The sequence below is a fragment of the Eubalaena glacialis genome, chromosome 19 (genome assembly GCF_028564815.1).
Source record: "Eubalaena glacialis isolate mEubGla1 chromosome 19, mEubGla1.1.hap2.+ XY, whole genome shotgun sequence".
In the NCBI taxonomy this organism is placed as follows: domain Eukaryota; kingdom Metazoa; phylum Chordata; class Mammalia; order Artiodactyla; family Balaenidae; genus Eubalaena; species Eubalaena glacialis.
The window spans coordinates 3807082-3828955 of record NC_083734.1 but is presented as its reverse complement, the minus strand read 5'-3'; the positions used below and the strand labels follow the sequence as shown (position 1 = coordinate 3828955).

The window sequence follows — 21874 nt, the reverse complement described above, 5'->3', positions numbered from 1 at the left end:
CTGTCCCCCACCCCCTTTCCTCTTTGGTAACCAGAAGTTTGTTTTCTATGTCTGTGAGTCTGTTTCTGTTTCATAAATATGTTCATTTATGTCATAGTTTAGATTCCCCAAATAAGTGATATATCCTCCAGCTGTTTTTTAAGGTTTTCCTTTATTACTGGTATGTAGCAATTTGAATATGATGTGCCTTTGTGTGGTTTTCTTCATGTCTTTTCTTTCAATTCCACTGAGCTCCTTGGATCTATGGGTTTGTAATTTTCATCAAATTTTGAAAATATTTAGCCATTATTTCTTCAAATATTTTCCTACTCCCTCACCCTCTCTTCTCCTTCTGGGATTCTAATTACACTTAGACTGCTAGACTACGTCGTCTTGTTCCATAGCTCACTGGCTGCTCGGTTCATTCTCCATCTTTTTTCTCCCTGTGTTTCATTTTCGGCAGTTTCTATTTCTACGTCTTTGCATTCACTAATCTTTTCCCTTGCAGTGTCTAATCTGCTCTGAGTCCTATCCCGTATATTTTTCATTTCATATACCGTACTTGTTACCTCCAGGAGTTGGATTTCCTGCTTGCATATCTCCTGTGATAGTTCAAGGGTCACAGGGTTAGGTCATACTTTCTCCAAAGGTACCCATTGGCTCTGAGATCTCAAGAGCCCAGTGTTGCCCTGTGTTCAGTTTCACTGAGCTCTTTATCTCCCTGCAGATCTCCATGTGGAGGGGCTCACACACAATCAAAGCAGCAGAGAATCCAAGGCACACACAGAATGAGAAAGGATTAGAGGGAATTCCCTGGCGGTCCAGTTAGGACTCGGTGCTTTCACTGCCGTGGGCCTGGGTTTCGATCCCTGGTCGGGGAACTAAGATCCCGCAAGCGGTGCGGCAAGAGGAAGGGAGGAAGGAAGGAAGGGAGGGAGGGATGGAGGGACGGAGGGACGGAGGGACGGAGGGACGGAGGGACGGAGGGACGGAGGCAAGAAGGAAGGAAGGATTAAAGAGGAAATTGTCTCACCATTAAGGGAAGCTGCTCTAGAAGCCTTGAGGATTCTGTGTGACCCAATGTGGAGAAGATGGCCTTTAGTCATTAAAACCATGGAATTGAGGCAAAGAAAAACGTGCATTAAAAATAATAATAATGCTAACATTTAATTTATTATTTTTTTATTAGTATGAGCCAAGGAAAGAAGCTCAAAGACCCAGAAATTACAGTGAAGGCATTACGATTTTTCTGTCAAGAAGTTGAATGAGAGGCAGAAGCCTGGACACGCAACTCCCCCAGACCCCAGCCTCTGGGGCTTTAATTAGTTGCAGGAGATTCTCTGTTCTCTCAATGGCTTTATTTCTTTAGTCACACGGAAGTGTTGCATGGCAAGGGCTGTGTCATTCTTCTTTGTGTCGGTAGTGCTAGTGCTTGACACAGAGTCGTGGCCTCTCAACCTGACAGAACTTTTTAGGTCCACGAACTGTCAATGACGCCAATTCAAGCACCCACGCACAGAGGGGACGAAAAAGCAGAGTGGCGGCGCGGAGGATTCTGGACGCCGTGGTCCCCGCCGGCTGCGCAGGCGCACTGCCGTCCGCGGCCGCCCGGCCGCCGGCGCCATTGCTGGAAGCGTTCCCGCACTGCTCTGCGAGCGCCCTGTCCTCAGGAGGCCGCCAGGTACTCGTCGACCCGGGCGCCCGGCCGGGGCCCCGCCGCCCCTCCCTCGGCGCTCGGCGCTCGGCTCCCGGCGGCGTCCGGGGCGGGGCCGCTCCCGGCGGAGCCCCAGCCCCCGAGCTGACCCGCCCACCCCAGAGGCGCTTGGGGCCAACCTCCCTCAGAAGGCTGCGGCCTGGCAGCGCTGCGTCGGGGGGCCGGGCAGGGTGGGCGCGCCACTGGACCTTCCCCTCTTCCCGGGGCCGCGCCTGCACTGAGGGAGTAGGGGGACCCAATGGGCCGAGAAGGGCGGTGCGGGAGGCAGGCGGGCTGGAGGAGGGAGAACCTCCATCCTGGGCTCTGCACCCGAGCGGAGGGACTGGGGTTTGATAGCGGCGCTCTGACTGGTGCCCCCCTCTCCTGCCTTTGGGAAATGGAGGCAGCCTTTCCTGCCGGCTCAGCTTCCAAATATGCAACACAGTTTGGGAAGTTTTGGGGGTTTTTTTAGTTTTTTGGGCTGAGCCGCGCGGCTTGCATGACCTCAGCTCCCCGACCAAGGAATCCAACCCCGGCCAGGGCAGTGAAAGTTCCCAGTCCGAACCACTGGACCGCCAGGGAATTCCCGCAACACAGTAATGTTAACTCTAGTCACCGTGCTGTGCATTATAGCCCCAGGACTGGGTTATTTTATACCTGGAAGTTTGTACCTTTTGACCACCTTCACCCATTTTCCCACCGCCTCCCAACCACCAGTCTGTCTCTATGAGTCTCGGGTGTTTTGTTTTGTTTTTAGGTTCCACATATAAGTGAGATTGCACGTTATTTCTGTGACTTGCTTCACTTTCTGTGACTTGCTTCATCTAGCTTAATGCCCTCAAGGTCCACCCATGTTGTCACAAACGGCAGGATTTCCTCCTTTTTTGTGGCTAATCCACTGTGGGCACGTGCCGCTTTTTGTTTATGCATTCGTGCATCAGTGGACACTTAGGTGGCTTCCACGTCTTGGCTGTTGTAAATGATGCTGCAGTAACAGGGGGTGCAGATACCTTTGGGAGTTAGTGTTTTCTTTTCCTTTGGATGAATGCCCAGAAGTGGAATTGCTGGAAAATATGGTGGTTATATTTTTAATTTTTGGAGTAATCTCCATACTGTTTTCCATAATGGCTGCACCAGTTTACATTCCCACCAGTGGTGCAAAGTGTTCCCTTTGCTCCATGTTTTTGCCAACACTTGTTATGTCTTGTCTTTTTGATAATACCCATACTGACAGGTGTGAGGTGATATCTCATTGTGGTTTTGATTTGCATTTCCCTGATGATTAGTGATGTTGAGCACCTGTTCATGTACCTGTTGGCCATCTGTATGTCCTCTTTGGAAAAATATCTATTCATCCCTGCCCATTTTTTACATCAGATTGTTTGCTTTTTTGCTGTTGAGTTGTATGAGTTCTTTTTATGTTTTGGGTATTAACCTCTTACCAGATATATGAGTTGCAAATATTTTCTCCTGTTCCATAGGTTGCCTTTTCATTTTCTGGACTTCCCTTTGCTGTGCAGAAGCTTTAGTTTGATGTAGTCCCACTTGTTTATTTTTGCTTTTGGTGCCTGAGAAGTCATCGCCAAGGTCGATGTCAGGGAGTTTACTGCCTATGTTTTCTTCTAGGAGTTTTATGGTTTCAGACCTTATATTCAATTACTTAATCCATTTGGAGTTAATCTTCATGTATGGTGTAAGTTAGGGGTCCAGTTTCATTCTTTTTCAGGTCACTGTCCAGTTTCCCCAACACCATTTATTGAAGAGACTGTTCTTTCCTCATTGTATATTCTTGGCTCCTTTGTTGTAAATTAATTGTAAATTTATGTGTGGGTTTATTTCTGTACTGTATTCTGTTCCATTGATCTGTGTCTTCTTTTTCCAATACCATACTGTTTTGATTACTGTAGCTTTGTAATATAGTTTGAAATCAGGAAGCATGATACCTCCAGCCTTGTCCTTATTTCTCAGGATTGCTTTGACAATTTGGGGTCTTTTGTGGTTCTATACAAACTTTAGAATTATTTGTTCTACTTCTGTGAAAAATGCCATGCGAATTTTGATGGATACTGGATGGAATCTGTAGATTGCTTTGAGTAGTATGGACATTTTAACAACATTAGTTCTTCGAATCTATGAGCATGGAATATCTTTCCACTTAATGTCTTTAAGTTTTCAATGTATACCAGCCAATCACTTCCGTGATTAAATTTATTCCTAGGTATTTTATTCTTTTTTTAAGCAATTGTAAATGAGATTGATTTCTTAATTTCTCTCTGTGATAGTTCATTATTAGTGTATAGAAGCACAACAGATTTTATATATTGAGTTTATATCCTCCAACTTTACTGCATTTGTTCACTAATTCCTACAGTTTTTGGCAGGATCTGTTAGGGGGTTCTATATATAAAATCATGTCATCAGCAAATAGTGACAATTTTAATTCTTCCTTTCTGATTTGGTTGCATTTTATTTCTTTTTCTTGCCTAATTGCTCTGTCTAGAACTTCCAATAATATGTGGGCTTCCCATAACATATATTATGTTGAGGTACATATCCTCTGTACCCACTTTGTTGAGAGTTTTTATCATAAATGATGTTGAATTTTGTCAAATGCTTTTTCTACCCCTGTTGAGAGGATCATATGATTCTCATCCTGCATGGTGTTAATGTGGTGTGTCACATTTGTTGATTTGCAGATGTTGAACCATCCTTGCATCCCTGAAATAGATCCCACTTGATCATGGTACATGATCCTTTTAATGCATTGTTGAATTCAGTTTGCTAATATTTTTTGAGGATTTTTGTGTCAGTGTTCATTAAGGATATTGGCCTATAATTTTCTTTTCTTGTAGTACCCTTGCTTGGTTTTGGTATCAGGGTAATGCTGGCTTCATAAAATGAGTTTGGAAGTGTTCTCTTCTATTTTTTGGAAGAGTTTGAGCAGGATTGGTATTTTTTAAACATTTGGTAGAATTCACCAGTGAAGTCATATGGTCCTGGACTTTTGTTCATTGGGAGAGTTTTGATTACTGATTCAATCTCCTTACTAGTGATCAGTCTGTTAGGTTTTCTATTTCTTCATGATTCAGTCTTGGTAGGTTGTCTGTTTCTGGGAATTTATCCATTTTTTCTAGGTTGTCCAATTTATTGGAATGATCTATTTTAGATCAGTGTGTCTTAAACTTCAATGTGTGCATATGAATCACCTAGAGATCTTAACAAAAGGCTGATTCTGATTCGGTAGTTTCTGGAGGTGGGCCTGAGGTCTTGCATGTGTCACAAGCTCTCTGGTGGTGTTGATGCTGCTGGTCTTTATGCTTTTGAGCACAAAGCTCTTGGATGTGGATTCTTTTTTTCTTTTTTTCCCCACTGGGCCGGATGTGGATTCTTAATGGAGGCAAATTGTACATATAAGGCAGGCACAGATTCAGCATAATTCAGCCTAGATTCCTTTGGGCCCCAAAAGCTCTACTGGGTAGTGAGAATGTCAAACTGCCTAAGAAACTCTTACTAAAGAGTAGAATTTCACAAGATTTGGAAAGCTCATTTCTCACTGTGCCACTGCCCTTTTATATGCCTTGCAGCATCATTCTGCAACCATGCACTTGTTAAGAGAATGTTTACTAACCTCAGGCTCTTCTTGTTTTCAAACCAAACTCAGCATCAGCAAGGCCATATCTTTAACCAAAGACAGAAGGCAGAATCAATGCCCGGGGTATCTGAACAAGATCTTTGCTACCCTGTTTCTCCACAGTGTAAAGCCTTTATTAGGCATATAACTATTTTCAGTATAAAAGAACTACTGCTCAGTGCTTTGTGCACTGGATTCCGCTTTCTCTTGTATCATTATTGTTATCCCTACTTCCTTTCTATTTGGGTTTGCCTGATATAGAAAGGATAGATAAAGATCTATTTGAATGTGAGATGGAGAGAGGCATGTACAAGACTTCTAATATTTTTTAAGTTTGGAGTTGTGGTGTTCTCTTTACATGGAGCGGAGGCCTGTGGAAGTTTTAGCGAGTTGACTCTTCCGAGGAAGGACAGACGGGAAGAAAGAGATTACTGGATTATTCCACTGTTAGAGGAGGCGGTGGTTGTGGCAAGGGAAGATGGAATTGTTTTCTTTCCCAGCAAGTTGAGGTAGTGGGGCAGGCGTGGCCTGGAGCTAGACTGATCTGGGACCCTACACAGCTTGGGTAAAATATCAGTAGTCTAGTTTTTCTAAGCCTCAGTTTCCTCACCAGTGGAACGGGAATGTAGTTTCCATTGGGTGATGTGACGGTCAAGTGAGAAAGTAGTTTCAAAGCTCCTTGTACAATGTCTGATCTGCCAGCTGTAACTACATTTCATGGTATTAAAATCTCAAGCTCTACACTGGTAAGAATCATATTTCCTCGCCGATCGCGTAGGTTAATCTTGTGTTCTTTAGCAAGGTCATACTTATTTGTAATGTCAAGGTTTCAACTTGGTAAGTCTGAGATTTCCAAGGCAGGATTGGTTTTCATGGCTTATTTCTCTTTCTTAGATATGTCTTTGCAGGACTCCACTCTTTCCAGAGAGGGGAGCCCAGAGGAAGAGATTATGGCTGCTGTGGTTTTTTCAGTTGGACCTCTGGTAAGTTTGGGTTTCCTTTGCTTCTGACCTGTTGTCCTGCTTTGAGAGCACGACTACTTTTCCTGAAGTCGTGTGACGTTACCTCACCCACACTCCCTTTGGTAACTGAATCAAGTTGTTTGATCCATGAAAATTGGGTTCATCATAGTAAAGTTTGTAATTTATAGGAAGATTCACTATGCATATTGAAACAAGGATCAAGACACGTAATCTTGCAAAAAAAATCTGTGCTATCTTTAGATATGATAGGCAGTCTGGAAATTTTACTTATGATGTTAACTTTGTATTGTTCACAGGAAATTTCAGTTATTTATGGGGTAGTAGAATGGACTATTTTCCAATTGGAAAATTTTGTTTAGGAAATTTTGAACAAAACAATACATGTGCATACATACACACACCCTTAATTCATAGGGACCATTCCCCTTGTGCCCACTCTTAGTGTTCTCCTCTTTTCTACCCATTAAGAAGTGATCAAGCTTAATAGATGACATGGAGAGAAAGAAGATGTTTAAGACACAGTGCTTGGCTGTAGGGAGCTTACAGTCTCACTGAGGTAAGGCATACAAAAGAAATAGTTACATAATTTATTTAGGTGAATGATAGTTACTGAGCAGTATGATAAAGCTGATGAGTGCTTTTGTAAGGAAAGAAATGGGATATTAGTATGGGCTGAATCGGTCTTGGAAAGCTCATGAGGATGGTTAGATTTAAGCTGGTACCCAATTACAAGTGGGATTTAAATTGTTGTAAATTATTTGTGAGGGTACTTCAGGTGAGAAGACAAGGCTCTGAGGCAGAGAACAGTGAGTAAGCCAGTGATTCAAGATGGAAATTTGTGAAAGATAGGACTGGAATTTAGATAATTAAGCTGAATCATTTCATGTTTCCCTGAAGACATTTAAGTGTATATATGTATGTGTGTGTGTTTGGATGTGTTTGAGGTGGGTATTAATGTGATTAAAGCTGTGTTTTAGAAGTGACTTTTTGAAATAGGAGATTCAGAAGAAAGGTAGTACCAACAAATATGATTTGTTACAGAAATGATCCATAATAACTTATAGTAGTGATCTTTTATTTTTTGTAGCAAGAATATAAAACATGTAAATAGTTCTTAAGACATACCCTTGAAAAGATAAATGAAAACCAAAATGTTTCACTTTATCAGTAGATCTAAAGTATTTGTCTAGTATAGGCCAGATCAAACACATCTCTAATTATCAGAGGTTGAGGTTCACATCATCCTTAATATTCTGGAAGCTGAATATTTGTACTTTTTTTTTTAAATTAATATATTTATTTTTGGCTGTGTCGGGTCTTTGTTGCTGCGCACGGGCTTTCTCTAGTTGCAGCGAGTGGGGGCTACTCTTCGTTGCAGTGCATGGGCTTCTCATTGCGGTGGCTTCTCTTGTTGCAGAGCACCGGGTCTAAGCCCGCGGGCTTCAGTAGTTGTGGCTCGCGGGCTCTAGAGCGCAGGCTCAGTAGTTGTGGCGCACCGGCTTAGTTGCTCCGCGGCATGTGGGATCTTCCCGGACCAGGGCTCGAACCCGTGTTCCCTGCATTGGCAGGCGGATTCTTAACCACTGTGCCACCAGGGAAGTCTCCTGAATATTTGTACTTTTTAAGATAAGAACTTGAAAGGGAAGAACTAAGATAACATTTTTCTCAATGAAATTTAATAGTTCTGTTACCCATAACTTTTAAAAATGGCACAAAAATCTAAAATCAGTAAGTACTACTAGAAGGTATAGTAAAATTTCATTTCATTTATGAAATCAGGTCTTTATAGGCATATAGTGTCTAAGATTTGGAAGAAAGCAATGTTGTGAGAGGTCCCTGAAATATTCTCTGAAAGAGTACTGAGACAGGCCCCCCCCAACCCCCAGACATGACCTTTCAGTTGTAGAAAACAGATGGTGTTAGTAGGTTTTGAATGTTATTCTTGAGCAAGATAGATTATTTCTGAGAAACAGATTTCATCCTCATAGGAAAAAGAATTATGTAGCATCTAAGACCCCTTATTATAAGTTTATTTTTGTTTTGATAGGTTATTTGTTAAAAGTTTCCTTTAAAAATTACGCATTTGTATCTTTCTCAGTCTTGTGTGTGTCATTGTCTCAAACGAGGTGAAAGAAGATTATGATTGGATGTTGCTATGGGACCTTAATTTCATCCCTGAATAAAACAGTAAAAGAGGTGATCTCATATACATCGCATCCACAGCGGACTGGTGGTGCTTGCTGAGGCTCTGTTGTAGGTAATAGGCAGCCTGTCACTGAGTGATCTTATCCTGTATCCCCTTAGAGTCCTGAAGTTCCCCAGCCAAATGAAGATCTTCACCTTCAAGCAGAAGAACAAGAATTGGTAAAGGTAATACCTGGCATTGTATCTAAGGGGAATGAAGAGACGGCACCTCTTTTACTGCCCTAATTCTTAATGTTCCAGCACATTGCAAGTTCACCGTAAGAACCATCTTGCTCGATAGGTGTGGTAACCCGGGGCTGGTAGCGTCATTTTGACAGATTTTATTTCTCTCAGTGGTAGCAGCCCTAATTTGACAGATGGTCACATTATAATTCCTAATGATAAAGTATCCTGTATCACATACTTCACTTCTTGCTTGCAGAGCCTCAAGGTAGCCAGAGGTGAGAGCTGAGGGCCTTCTTAGATTTTTCCTGGGGCTTAGCTCCAGATGGGAAAAGAAAACAAACGCAGTAAGTTCATTATAATTTGAGTTATGTGTGAAGTGATTAACAATATTAACAGTTTATGAACTGTCATTATCTCTCACATTAGCCATGTTTTATTATTAGCAGAATTATATAAAACATGCTTCACAAGCTTTGAGGTCCTAATAAATAAAAAGATTTAAGCAATTTGATAAGCATACATATCTGTATGGCAGAAAAACACTCCAGAGGAAATCTGTTTCTTCCAATACAGAGCAGACCTTAGCCAAATACAGTCTAACTTGAGACCTTTGCCTGATTAGTCAGCTAAGTAGGGTTCTTAATTTACCAGATCATAGAGTATAGTGCTTATGAGTTTGAATTTTGGAAGCAAACTGCATGGATTTGAATCGAGAGTTTGTGTCTTCTGTGAACTTAGGCAAGGCACCTAACCTCTCCATGCCTCACTTTCCTTATCTGTAAATAGCACCTTCCTTATTGTGAGGATTCAGTCATTACATTAAAAGCCTTCATATCAGTACCTGACAAATAATATGAACCATACTTACACAAAAGTAGAGAGAGTAGTTTGATGAATCCCATTGAGCCTTCAACAGTTAACACCCATGGCAATCATATTTCATCTGTAATACTACCCTCCCTCACTGGTTATTTTGAGCAAATCCAAGACATTATATAATCTCATCTATAAATATTTCATTATATATCTATAACAGATTTTTTTAGTTTTAAGTATAATACCATAATTACAGCTAAAAAATGAACAGTAAGCCTTAATATTATCACATATTAATTTGGTATTTGTTTCCCCAGTTGAGTCATATTAGCTGATATTGTCTCTTAAGTCACTTTTAATCTAGAGGTTTCCCGCTCCCTCTTTTTTTCCTTTTGTAATCATTTATTGAAGAAACCAAGTTATTTGTATTTTAGAGCTGTGATGTCCAATACAGGAGCCACTAGCCACATGTGGCTGTTGAGTACCTGAAATGTGACTAGTTCAAGTTGAGATGTACTGTTAACTTAAAATACACATCATATTTCAAAGACTTAATACAAAAAATAATGTAAATTGTCTCATTAATAATTTTTGCATTGATTGCATGTTGAAATTATAATATTTTGTACATATTAGACTAACTAAAATATATTATTAAAACTAATTTCACCTGTTTCTTTTTATTTTTAATGTGACTACTAGAAAATTTAAAATTCCATTTGTGATTTGTGTTATATTTCTGTTGGACAGCATTGATTTAGAATTTCACACAATATGGATTTTATTTATTGCATCCCCATGGGGTTTTTTTAACATGCACTTCTGTCTCCTGTATTTCCTTTATATTGTTAGTTAAATCTAGAGGCTTGATCAGATTCAGATTTTGATTTTTTTAAAATTTTTTGGCATTGGTATTTCATATTTCTGGTATCTACTACCAGAAGCTACATAATGCCTAGTTGAAGCCTCTTTGGTGTGTTAGCAGCCACTGATAATCCTTTAATTCATTAGAGGTAGCAAAATGGTGATATTCTAATTTTTTCATTCCATGTTCACGTATTAGTTGGAGTACTTCCATAAAGAGAAACCTCCCCTCATCAACCATCTGATTACATTTTATAACTGTGCAAACTCTTATGTATTTTGCATAGGAAAAGAAGGGCAAAGGGTTAATTCTTTCTCTTTATTTACCAGTTTCCAGGCATTCTCCAAAGATGATCAATGAGTATCCTTAGAGTTTTATAGTGAAATCATAATTTTAAATGTATTAGATATTTTTGAAGCCCACTACAGTTATTGTTCTTATGGATGTTCAAATTGTCCCATCTTTGGCCAGTGAGAGCCTCTTGAAGTTGTCTCGCAAGTCTCAGACGTGATCCTAGTACTAGTGTTTGATAGTTTCCGTGCTTTTTATTTTGACAGAAAGTTCCAAGCCCTGGTTTCTTGTAGCGGAAAGTAATCTGTAGGGGCCACAGTCTAGACTGCATAATGGTACCTTTTTGGTTATTGTTTCTAGACCTATTGAGTGGACGAAGATAGGAAGTATGTGGCCTGTTTTCCTTAAAATACTTCATGAGTTTATACCGATATTTCCGATGCAATTTTGGATTGTACCTAATCTCATTGTGCATAATCTCATTGATATTACATTTATATCTTCTTTCTCCCTTGTCAAATTTATTAGTTCTCAATGATATCAATACTAATTTGCTTTATCCAACACTACACACAGTTACAAAATAATATTTCCATCACTGCCACCAACAATAATGATTATTTACTGAAAATCTGTTGTTTAGTTTTTTGCAGTTCTTTTTCTCCTCAGAATATATCTCACAAGAGATATACAGAAAAATTACTGTGTTTTAAAGATACTCAAAATAGTTCCTCTCTGATGAATGTGTATGCTACCAGCTGGTTTCATTTTACTTTTAATATTTAGAAATTGCTTTTTTTATTTAGTTTTTCTTTTATAATAATATATTTACATGGTTCAAAAGTCAAATCTAAAAAACAAGAAATATTCAAGGGAATCTAGCTTCTATTCCAGTCCTCTTCACTCTGTTTCCCCCTTCCTCCAATAGGTAACCAACCATTAAAACAATTTTATGGCTCATTCTTTGATTTTTTTTACAAGCATATATACATATATACATATATTTTATATCCTGACCAGAGAAGCTCCCCAAAGTCCCATGATTTCTTATTTTTCTTTCTCAGATAGATAGCTTATAATATTCTATATCTACAATCAGAATGATAAACTGTGTCTTTTATTAAGCCATATTTTATAGAATAGAACTGAAAAAGAGTTGATATTATACATAAGGCAGGATTTTGAGGGAGAAAAGATGATTTGGCTGGAAACTACTAGTTTTCTAGTTTTCTTCCCCAGTTTTGTATGTACTAATCTGCCTAATAGGTCTAACTGTACAGTCCCTGAGTGATTTCTGTATTTATTTTAGGAATCAGTGACATTTAAAGATGTGGCTATAGACTTCACATTGGAAGAGTGGAGGTTGATGGACCCTACACAGAGGAAACTGCACAAGGATGTGATGCTAGAGAATTATAGGAATCTTGTCTCCTTGGGTAAGGGTAACCTCCAGGTTTATGTATCTGCCCACTGGACCAGGTTTACTGAAGATACAGACCCTCTAAAGTACTTAACTGAATTTTGGGTTAGACTTTAAGCATTAAAATCTCACAATCTTAGGGGCATATTGTTGGGAGTTGTGCTGTCTCTTGCTCTTAACTCAGTGGTTTGCCCATTGTAGGGTAAGAAATACATATTTCATTGGAATCTTGGAGATTATTGACAGTCCCTCCGATTTAGGACTGTTTTTTCTAGTCACTTCCATAAGACTTATCAGTGCCTCTAGAAAGAAAGGAGCAAATATGTCTATTTTCTTTCTAAACTGAGATTATCCCCAAACCTGGGATCATCGTGTTGAGCTTTTTTGAGGTACCTTTGTAATTCTCTACAACACTGCTGTACAGTAGAGTGTTCTCCTGTGATGGGAATGTTTTGTATTTGTGCTTTCCAGTGTGGCAGGCTCTACACTGTGGCTGTTGAGAATTTGAAATTTTATACAATTTTAACTAATTTAAATTCAGAATTAAATATCCGTAGGTGGCTATTGTCAGCTGCATTGGACAGTGCACCTCTAGAACTTCTTGTAGTAACCACTCTGCACAGAAGATCAGGAGCTGAGACTGAATTTGGCCCTAGTTCTTGCTCACAGGCACAATCAAATCCTATTCATTTTTCTCTGAACAGGGCTTGCAGTTTCCAAACCAGACATGATATCTCATTTGGAGGATGGAAAAGGCCCATGGGTGGTAGTGAGAGAAACTTCAAAAACCCCCTATTCAGGTGAGTTAATAAGAACCAGGAGGATGGGATTTCTTTGAAGTCAGTAGGTCATGGATGGAGCAGAACATCTGAAATATTTTGGGGGGTATCTTTGCTCAAAGCTATCTCAAAGGAAAAGATTCTCCCCCTCTCTTCCTCTCTCCCTACACCTCCCTTCCTCCCTCCCTCCTGCCTTCCCTCCCTCTCTCCCTCTGTTTCCCTCTCCTTTTCCCTCTCCCGCCATCTCTGCCCTCTACTTCTAGTTCCCATCACATCCTACTTTACTTTCTTGGGAACATGATTTTCATAATTGTTCCTTCATTCAAACATGCATAAAATATCCCTTTCAGTTCTGTCCTCTCCATTTAACCTTACACTTTTCTCATTTGTTTAACCATTATTTGATATCCCGTCCTTCATTAACTTTCCTGAAAGTGCTTTCTTAAGGATCACCACTGATTTCTTTTAAGCTAAACCCATTGACTAATTATTTAACTTTCTTCACCTACATGCCTGCTGAAACTTCAGAGGAACCCTCCTACTGTCCTCCAGAATTTTAACTAATTGAGAATAAAGCAGTAAATCAGTTGAGAATCAAAATACAGTATTTATCTATTTAACCAATATCTATTAATATTAAACAATCAATATTTAATACTTATTTGTATACTGTGAACTGAGTTAAGTACTATGTCTACAGCAGTAAGATGGACCAGGTCCCTTCTCTCATGAATATTAAATTTTGAGAAATAGATAATTGACAAGTAAATAAACAAAAGCAAGCTAAATAATGGTCGTAATAACTTAGTCATGAGGATACGAAAGAGTAACTTGGATGGGGGTGAGGGTGCCTCCTTCAGATAGTGTGGTCGGGGAAGGCTTCTGAGGCGGTGACATTTCAGGTGAAACTTGAAGCGTCAGAAGAAGCCAACCAGAAGGCAAGAGGAGAAGAAGAGCATTCCAGGCAGCAGAATGTAATGTACTGAGTTCTAGAAATCTGAGGAAGCTGCCTGACTGAAGCATAAGGAGAGAGAGACTGGTACAGAATAAGATAGAGAGACAGGAGACTGCCTATTCAGGGCTCTGTGGACCATGGTCAGGAGAGTGGATTTTAATCAAAGTCAGTGTGAAGGCACTGAAAGGTTTTAATCAAGGATCTTTGGGAAATAACCCTGTTGATGGAAATTGAACTTAAGGGCATAAAGCAGGTAATCAGTAAAGAGGTAGTTAAAATAGTCTAGGCAGGGATGTCCCTGGTGGCGCAGTGGTTAAAAATCCACCTGCCGGGCTTCCCTGGTGGCGCAGTGGTTGAGAGTCTGCCTGCCAATGCAGGGGACACGGGTTCGAGCCCTGGTCTGGGAGGATCCCACTTGCCGCGGAGCGGCTGGGCCTGTGAGCCGCAGTTGCTGAGCCTGCGCGTCTGGAGCCTGTGCTCCGCAACGGGAGAGGCCGCGATGGTGAGAGGCCCGCGCACCGCGTTGAGGAGTGGCCCACTTGCCGCAACTGGAGAGGGCCCTCGCACAGAAACGAAGACCCAACACAGCCGTAAATAAATAGATAGATAAATACATACATACATACATACCCAAAGTTTAAAAAAAAAAAAAAAAAAGCAAAGGATCATTTCACATTTCACTAAATAATTGTTCATGATTGTCTTTAAAAAAAAAAAAAAAATCCACCTGCCAATGCAGGGGACACGGGTTCAAGCCCTGGTCCGGGAAGATCCCACATGCCGTGGAGCAACTAAGCCTGTGAGCCACAACTACTGAGCCCATGTGCCACAACTACTGAAGCCTGCACGCCTAGAGCCCGTGCTCCGCAACAAGAGAAGCCCCCACGATGAGAAGCCCACGCACCGCAACGAAGAGTAGCCCCCACTCGCCGCAACTAGAGAAAGCCCGCGCCACAACAAAGACCCAATGCAGCCAAAAAAAATTTTTTTAATTAAAAAAATAAAAAAATAGTCTAGGCAAGAGACTATAGTAACTTTGATTAGGGTGATGGTGGAGATGGAAAGGAATAATGGATTCTAGATCATTTGCATATTTATTTTATTGTGATGCCATCCATAACTTGCACATGTGTTAATATATTATTTTTATATTTCAAATATATATGTTTTTAGAGAGTGAGTGAAAGGTAGACATTGGAGATAGTTTCAATGACTCTCTAGAGAAAGCCCCCCTCCATATGAAGAGGGAGGGAGAAATGGGGCAGTGGCTGGAAGAAAGAAGGAATAAAAAAAGAAAACTTTTATTTTTGAGATGGAAGCTTTTCTGACATGCTTAAGTGCTGGTAGGAATGATGTTCCAGTGGAGAGGGAGAAATTGATGTTGCAAGACAAAGGTAGGGTTACTGAAGAACTAAAGTGTCTGAGAAAGTGAAAGGGGATAAAATCGCGAATGGAAAAGGAGAGATTTACCCTTGATAGGCAGGGAGGCCACCTCTTCTGCAGTAACACTAGGCAGGATGGAGAAGATGGGAGCAGATGTAGGTCAACTGGTGGTGAGAAGATTGAGACATCCTATGATGATAGCTTCTTTATTCTCAGTAAAATACAAAGCAAGGCCATCAGCTTACAGTGAGGACAAGAAAGAGTTGTGAGGGACTTCCCTGGTGGCACAGTGGATAAGACTACGCTCCCAACGCAGGGGGCCCGGGTTCGATCCCTAGTCAGGGAACTAGAGCCCACATGCATGCCGCAACTAAGACCCGGTGCAACCAAATAAATAAGTAAATAAATATTTAAAAAAGAAAAAGAAAGAAAAGAGTTGTGAGAGAGGAAGTTAGAAATTTCATGGAATTCACCAGGGAAACCATGTTGGCCTAAAGCTTTTATTGAGGAAGGTGTTTAATTACAGCTTCTATTACTTTTGTAGTTGTAGGACTATTCATGTTTTCTATTTCTTTTTGTTTCAGTTTAATAAGTTGTGTTTGTCTAGGAATTGATGTACTTAATATAAAATTTAAATTTGGGGTCATACTATCCTCTGTTTATCTTTTATATGACTATATGGATCTGAAGGGATGTCTCCTTTTTCACTCCTGATACTAAATTTTTTGTCTTCTCTCTTTTATTTTAATCAGTCTTGCTAGGATTTATCAATCTTATTTGGCTTTTAAAAAATAATTTTTAATCCTTGCTACTGTGTATTTGATTTCTGTTTCATTACTTTCTTCTCTTTCATTATTTTTACCTTCTTAGGGTTTAATTTGCTGATCTTTTCTAACTTCTTGAGCTGGATACTTATTGATTTTAGCCATTCTTTTTTGCTAATGTATTTAAGGCTATCAAGACTACCATACTTTTTTTATGTAACACCTTCATAATTATTGAGTTCAAAGTATTTGATCATTTCCAGTGTGATGTCTTTGGCCCTCAGGTTATTTGCAGGTATTTTCCTTAATTTTGTACCATATGGGGATTTTCTAATAATCTTGTTGTTTTAAGTTCTACTGTGGTCAGAAAACATTCTCTGTATGATTTCAGTCTTTGCAGGTTTCTTGAAATTTGCTTTGCCGCCTGGCCAATTTTTGTAAATATTCTGTGTGCACTTGGAAAAATGTCTAGTATATAGGTACTGAGTGCTGTTCTAGATATGTCAAGTTTGTTAATTATGTTGCTGAAGTCTATCTTCTTGCTGATTGTCAGCTTATTCTATCAGTTACTGAGAAATATTTTTTTTAAGTCTCCCACTGTGAGTATAGATCTGTCTGTGTCTTAGTTCTTTAATTTTTGCTTTATGTATTTTGAAGCTGTGTTCTTAGGTAAAAACAAAGTTAGAATTGTTATATCTTTCTGGTAAATTGGATCTTTTATCATTATGAAGTGTCTTCTTTATCTTTGTTAATTGTTTTTGCCTTAAAGTCTATTTTGCCTGATACTAATATTACTATAGCATCATTATTTTTATTGTATATATATCTTTTTTTATCTGCTTACTGTCATCTTTTAAGTATCTTTGTATTTTATTTCTCTTATAATTGCATTTTGTTAATTTTTGTCTTAACTAATCCAACAATCTGTATCTTCTGTAGTTTTTAATCCATTTGTACATAATACAATTATATAATGTTTAAATCTACCCTCTAACTGTGAGAGTATCTTGCCTTTTCTATATTCTTTCTCTTCCCATTCATGCCTTCCTTTTGATTTATCATCTTTTCTTTTTCTATTCCCCTTGTAATCAGTTGGTAATTATAAATTTTTAAGTTATTTGTTTAGTGGTTACAGATTTTTCCAAACAATACAAGAATCTTGAACAGCTTATTCAGTTTAACCTCAATTATACATTATTGAAGTTATGTATTTTAATTCTATATATGTCAAATCTCATTAATTTGTATGCAGTCAGTATTCATTCAGATTCACTGATGTTTACCTTCTCTTTCTCTTAATTTTTTTCTTCATTTCTGAACTTCTACCTAGGATTATTTTTCTTCTACTTAAAGAATGCCCTTTAATATTCTCCTTTATTCAGATCTGCTGGTGTTATATTCTCTCCATTTTTCTTTTTGCCTAAAAAAAAATTCCTGTCACCTTAATTGAATTGGACATTTAAATGAGCTGGGTTTTAGTCCTTGGGTTCTAGAGTTTTCTTTTTTGGTGACCCTGAATTCAAATCTTTGTCTAGCCCTGTGAATCCATTGAAAGTTCTACTTACCTTGAGTTTTAAAGTCATAAAGCTATTTTACTAACCACAGAAGATTTTGATTCAATTTTTTAAAAACATTTAAATATGATTACCTGGAAATAAATTCGAAATTTATAGGAAGTTTAAAAGCGTTTTAAAAAGTAAAATATTAAGTTTGCATATACAAACAAATTGTAAGACCCCCACCCCCCAGTATAATTGTTTAAGAAAATTTTGAAACTGTCAGAAATGTTCTTAAGACCCATAAAAAGGTTGCAAAACTACCCTTGATAATAGTAATTATCACTATTTGTAATATTCACAACTATATTAATTTTGACTAGCTTGTTCAACCTACTTTCTGAAAAATCAAAGTGTCTTTTTCCACGAATGTTCTATAAAATGTTACATATAGAAAAGGATATTTTTTAAAAGGAATGTGTATACATATATATATGTATATGTATAACTGAATCACTTTGCTGTACAGCAGTAATTAACACAACATTGTAAATCAACTATACTTCAATATAAGTAAATAAATAAAATTTTTTTAATAAAAAAAATCTACTAAATCAAAAGAAAAAAAAAAGATACATATAAAGACTTGAAAAAGCTATTCTGACAAGGAAATTTGAGAAAGCCCTCACGAAAAAGCTACTAAACGGGGCTTCCCTGGTGGCACAGTGGTTAAGAATCCGCCTGCCAAAGCAGGGGACACGGGTTCAAGCCTTGGTCCTGGAAGATCCCACATGCCGCAGAACAACTAAGCCTGTGCACCACAACTACTGAGCCTGCGCTCTAGAGTCCGCGAGCCACAACTCCTGAGCCCACGTGCCACAACTACTGAAACCCACGCACCCAGAGCCCATGCTCCACAACAAGAGAAGCCACCGCAATGAGAAGCCTGCGCACTGCAACGAAGAGTAGCTCCCACTCGCCACAACTAGAGAAACCCCGTGCACAGCAGCAAAGACCCAATGCAGCCAAAAATAAATAAAATAAATTTTAAAAAAATAGTGAACAAAGAATGAGAAAAGTAGAAAGTATTATTTAGGGTGAATGTCTGGTTTGTGGAGTAAGTGGGAAGCAAGGAAGTAGTTACAACTTAGGAAGAATGCTCTCTAAAGAATTTGACTCTCAAACGAATGAGAAAAGGAAATATTTGAGAAACTTGGATTGTAGAAGTGTTACCACAAATGAATTTTTTTTAATAGGATAAAAACTCCTTGAATTTACTGCTTTGGTTCTTTGCTCAATCAGCCTTCCTTAATGCAATCTCCTCCTTCCTAGAAAACAAGGGCAGTTTGCAAGCAGTTAAAAACATATAATCGTTATTAATTCAAGCTTCCCTTTTGTTTTCCTGTTTAGTGTGATATCCTCAACCTACGAAACAGGAGTCATTTGATTTCTCTCTTTTTTCCTCCCAGAGTTGGAGACCAAACCTACAACCAAGAATGCTATACCATCAGAGAATACTTCTGAAGAATGTTTATCTCAGGAGACCATAGTAGAGAAACTCATAGAGAATGGTCTATGGGACACCAAAATGGGAGGATTATGGAAATGGAGTGACAGGATATTGAGATTGCAAGATAGTCAAGAAAGTCATTTGAGTCAAACAGTAGTTAAACACAAGAAAATTCCCACTCTTCAAAAAGGCTTTAGATTTGGATCAGTTCTTTTTCCAGAACCAGGAGTTATCACAGAAGAGCCCCACAGCAAATACCAAACACATGAGGAAAATTTTACAGAGAATTTAGATTTGATTACAGATACCCATCTGGGGAAGAAAATGTGCAAGGATACAGAAGGCATCAAAGTCATGAGCCCTGCTTCAGAACTCACTTTAGAGAAAAAAAACAAAAATAAAGAAAAACCCTATAAATGTAGTACATGTGAAAAGGCCTTCCGTTATAGATCATTACTCATTCAACATCAGAGAACTCACACTAAAGAAAAACCTTATGAATGTAATGAATGTGGGAAAATGTTCAGCCAGCCTTCATATCTTAGTCAACATAAAAAAATTCACACTGGAGAAAAGCCCTATAAATGTAATGAATGTGGAAAGGCCTTCATTGCTTCTTCATCCCTTATGGTGCATCAGAGAATTCATACTAAGGAGAAACCTTATCAGTGCAATGTCTGTGGAAAATCTTTCAGCCAGTGTGCCCGCCTTAATCAACACCAGAGAATTCAAACTGGAGAGAAGCCCTATAAATGTAGTGAATGTGGGAAAGCTTTTGGTGATAAATCAAAACTTGCAAGACATCAGGAAACTCACAATGGAGAAAAACCCTACAAATGTAATGATTGTGGGAAAGCCTTTAGGAATAAGTCATATCTTAGTGTACATCAGAAGACCCATACTGAAGAGAAACCATATAAATGCATTGAGTGTGGGAAATCTTTCAAGAATACCACAATCTTTAACGTTCATCAGAGAATTCATACTGGAGAGAAACCCTTTAGATGTAATGAGTGTGGAAAAGCCTATAGAAGTAATTCAAGCCTTATTGTACATATAAGAACTCATACTGGAGAAAAACCCTATGAATGTAATGAATGTGGGAAAGCATTCAATCGTATAGCAAATTTCACGGAACATCAGAGGATTCATACAGGAGAAAAACCCTATAAATGTAACGAATGTGGGAAAGCGTTCATTAATTATTCATGCCTTACTGTACACCACAGAATGCATACAGGAGAGAAACCTTATAAATGTAATGAATGTGGAAAGGCTTTCATGCGTTCTTCATCTCTTATTATACATCAGCGAATTCATACTGAGGAGAAACCTTATCTCTGTAATGAATGTGGGGAATCTTTCAGAATAAAATCACACTTAACTGTACATCAGAGGATTCATACTGGAGAGAAACCATATAAATGTACTGACTGTGAGAGGGCATTTACCAAGATGGTAAATCTCAAGGAGCACCAGAAAATTCATACTGGTGTGAAACCCTACAACTGCTATGATTGTGGAAAATCCTTCAGAACAAAGTCATACCTTATTGTACATCAAAGGACCCATACTGGAGAAAAACCATATAAGTGTAATGAATGTGAGAAAGCTTTCACTAATACATCACAGCTTACTGTGCATCAAAGAAGGCATACTGGAGAAAAACCCTATAAATGTAATGAGTGTGGGAAGGTTTTCACAAGTAACTCAGGCTTTAATACCCACCAAAGGACACATACTGGGGAGAAACCATTTAAATGTAATGACTGTGGCAAAGCATTTAGCCAGATGGTACACGTCACAGAACATCAGAAAATCCATAGTGGAGAGAAACCCTATAAATGTGATGTCTGTGGAAAAGCCTTCAGGAGAGGTTCATACCTTACAGTGCATTGGAGAACACACACTGGAGAAAAGCCCTATACATGTAAGGAATGTGGGAAAGGTTGTATTACTCTATCACAGCTAACTCTACATCAGAGAATTCATACTGGGGAGAGGCCCTATAGATGTGAAGAATGTGGAAAAGCCTTCAGAACTAACTCAGACTTCACTGTACATCTGAGGATGCACACTGGAGAAAAACCCTATAAATGTAGTGAGTGTGGAAAAGCCTTTAGGAGTAGCTCAAGCCTTACTGTACATCAAAGAATACATCAGAGAGAAGCTCAGTTAATATAGAGGACAGTAAATTATCATCCAGATACGACAAGAATCTTATAAACTGTATATTTTATGAATGTGGGAAAATGTTCAGGAGCAATTTGCCAGAAAGTACACACTTCATAAATATAAGAATGTAGAAAAGCAGTTGGTCATATTAAATCTTAGAAGTTATAAGAAAATTCATAATAAAAAGGACAAATGAAAGCCTTCATCCAAATTTCGTATTTTATTCATTTAACAAATTATCTTCGATGAATTGCCTTTTTTTTTTTTTTTTGCTGATTTTCTTATTGGTTTATCTATATTTCTTATAAATCTGGAGGTGCTCTTAATATATTTGAGATATTAATCATTTGTCATATGTGTTGCAAATGTTTTTCTTAACCTAGTATTTGTACCTTTTTATGTAGTAAAAGATTTTTAAGTCTTTAATTTTTCATAGTAAAATATTTACATCTTTTCCTTTTTATATTCTTTATTTACTCTTTTAGTAATCCCCAGGTTATCTATAGTCTCCTAAATTTGTTTCTAATATTTTGATAATTTTATTTTTTACATTGACGTTTTAATCTGTCTGGACTAGATGGCTATTCATAGAAGAACAACTCCAAATGCATTAACCTATGAGAATATTATGAACCTAAATAAACAATACTCAGGGAAATGCAAATTGAAACAACCAATGATACGTTACTTCCACTTCATGGAGTTGGCAAAAATTAAGAGATCTTTTGCTAGTGGAGTTTGGCAAACCATATACTCCTACCAAA

At 38.5% G+C, this 21874-nt stretch overlaps 1 protein-coding gene across 2 annotated transcripts; it reads left to right on the top strand.

Moving 5' to 3' along the window:
* Positions 1-1600: 1600 nt before the first annotated feature.
* On the top strand, positions 1601-21235 carry ZNF624 (zinc finger protein 624). Of its 2 annotated transcripts, XM_061177140.1 has the most exons (7): positions 6233-6286; positions 6755-6842; positions 8591-8656; positions 8913-9000; positions 11938-12064; positions 12753-12848; positions 18895-21235. In XM_061177140.1, exons 5-7 carry the CDS (start codon positions 11995-11997, stop codon positions 21117-21119), a joined length of 2391 nt encoding a protein of 796 aa, XP_061033123.1. In that variant the 5' UTR covers positions 6233-6286; positions 6755-6842; positions 8591-8656; positions 8913-9000; positions 11938-11994; the 3' UTR covers positions 21120-21235. The 2 variants fall into 2 exon arrangements, with proteins under 2 accessions (XP_061033122.1, XP_061033123.1); XM_061177139.1 differs by lacking the exons at positions 6755-6842; positions 8913-9000 and adding an exon at positions 1601-1660 and having other exon boundaries at positions 6198-6286.
* The last annotated feature ends 639 nt before the right edge of the window (positions 21236-21874 follow it).

Excerpts from the sequence above, each read along its gene's own strand:
- ZNF624 (XM_061177139.1), top strand. The coding sequence starts at position 6,200 with ATGTCTTTGCAGGACTCCACTCTTTCCAGAGAGGGGAGCCCAGAGGAA. Across the intron at positions 12,065-12,752 it reads TAGGAATCTTGTCTCCTTGG|GGCTTGCAGTTTCCAAACCA; the intron begins GTAAGGGTAACC and ends TTCTCTGAACAG. Across the intron at positions 12,849-18,894 it reads TTCAAAAACCCCCTATTCAG|AGTTGGAGACCAAACCTACA; the intron begins GTGAGTTAATAA and ends TTTTCCTCCCAG.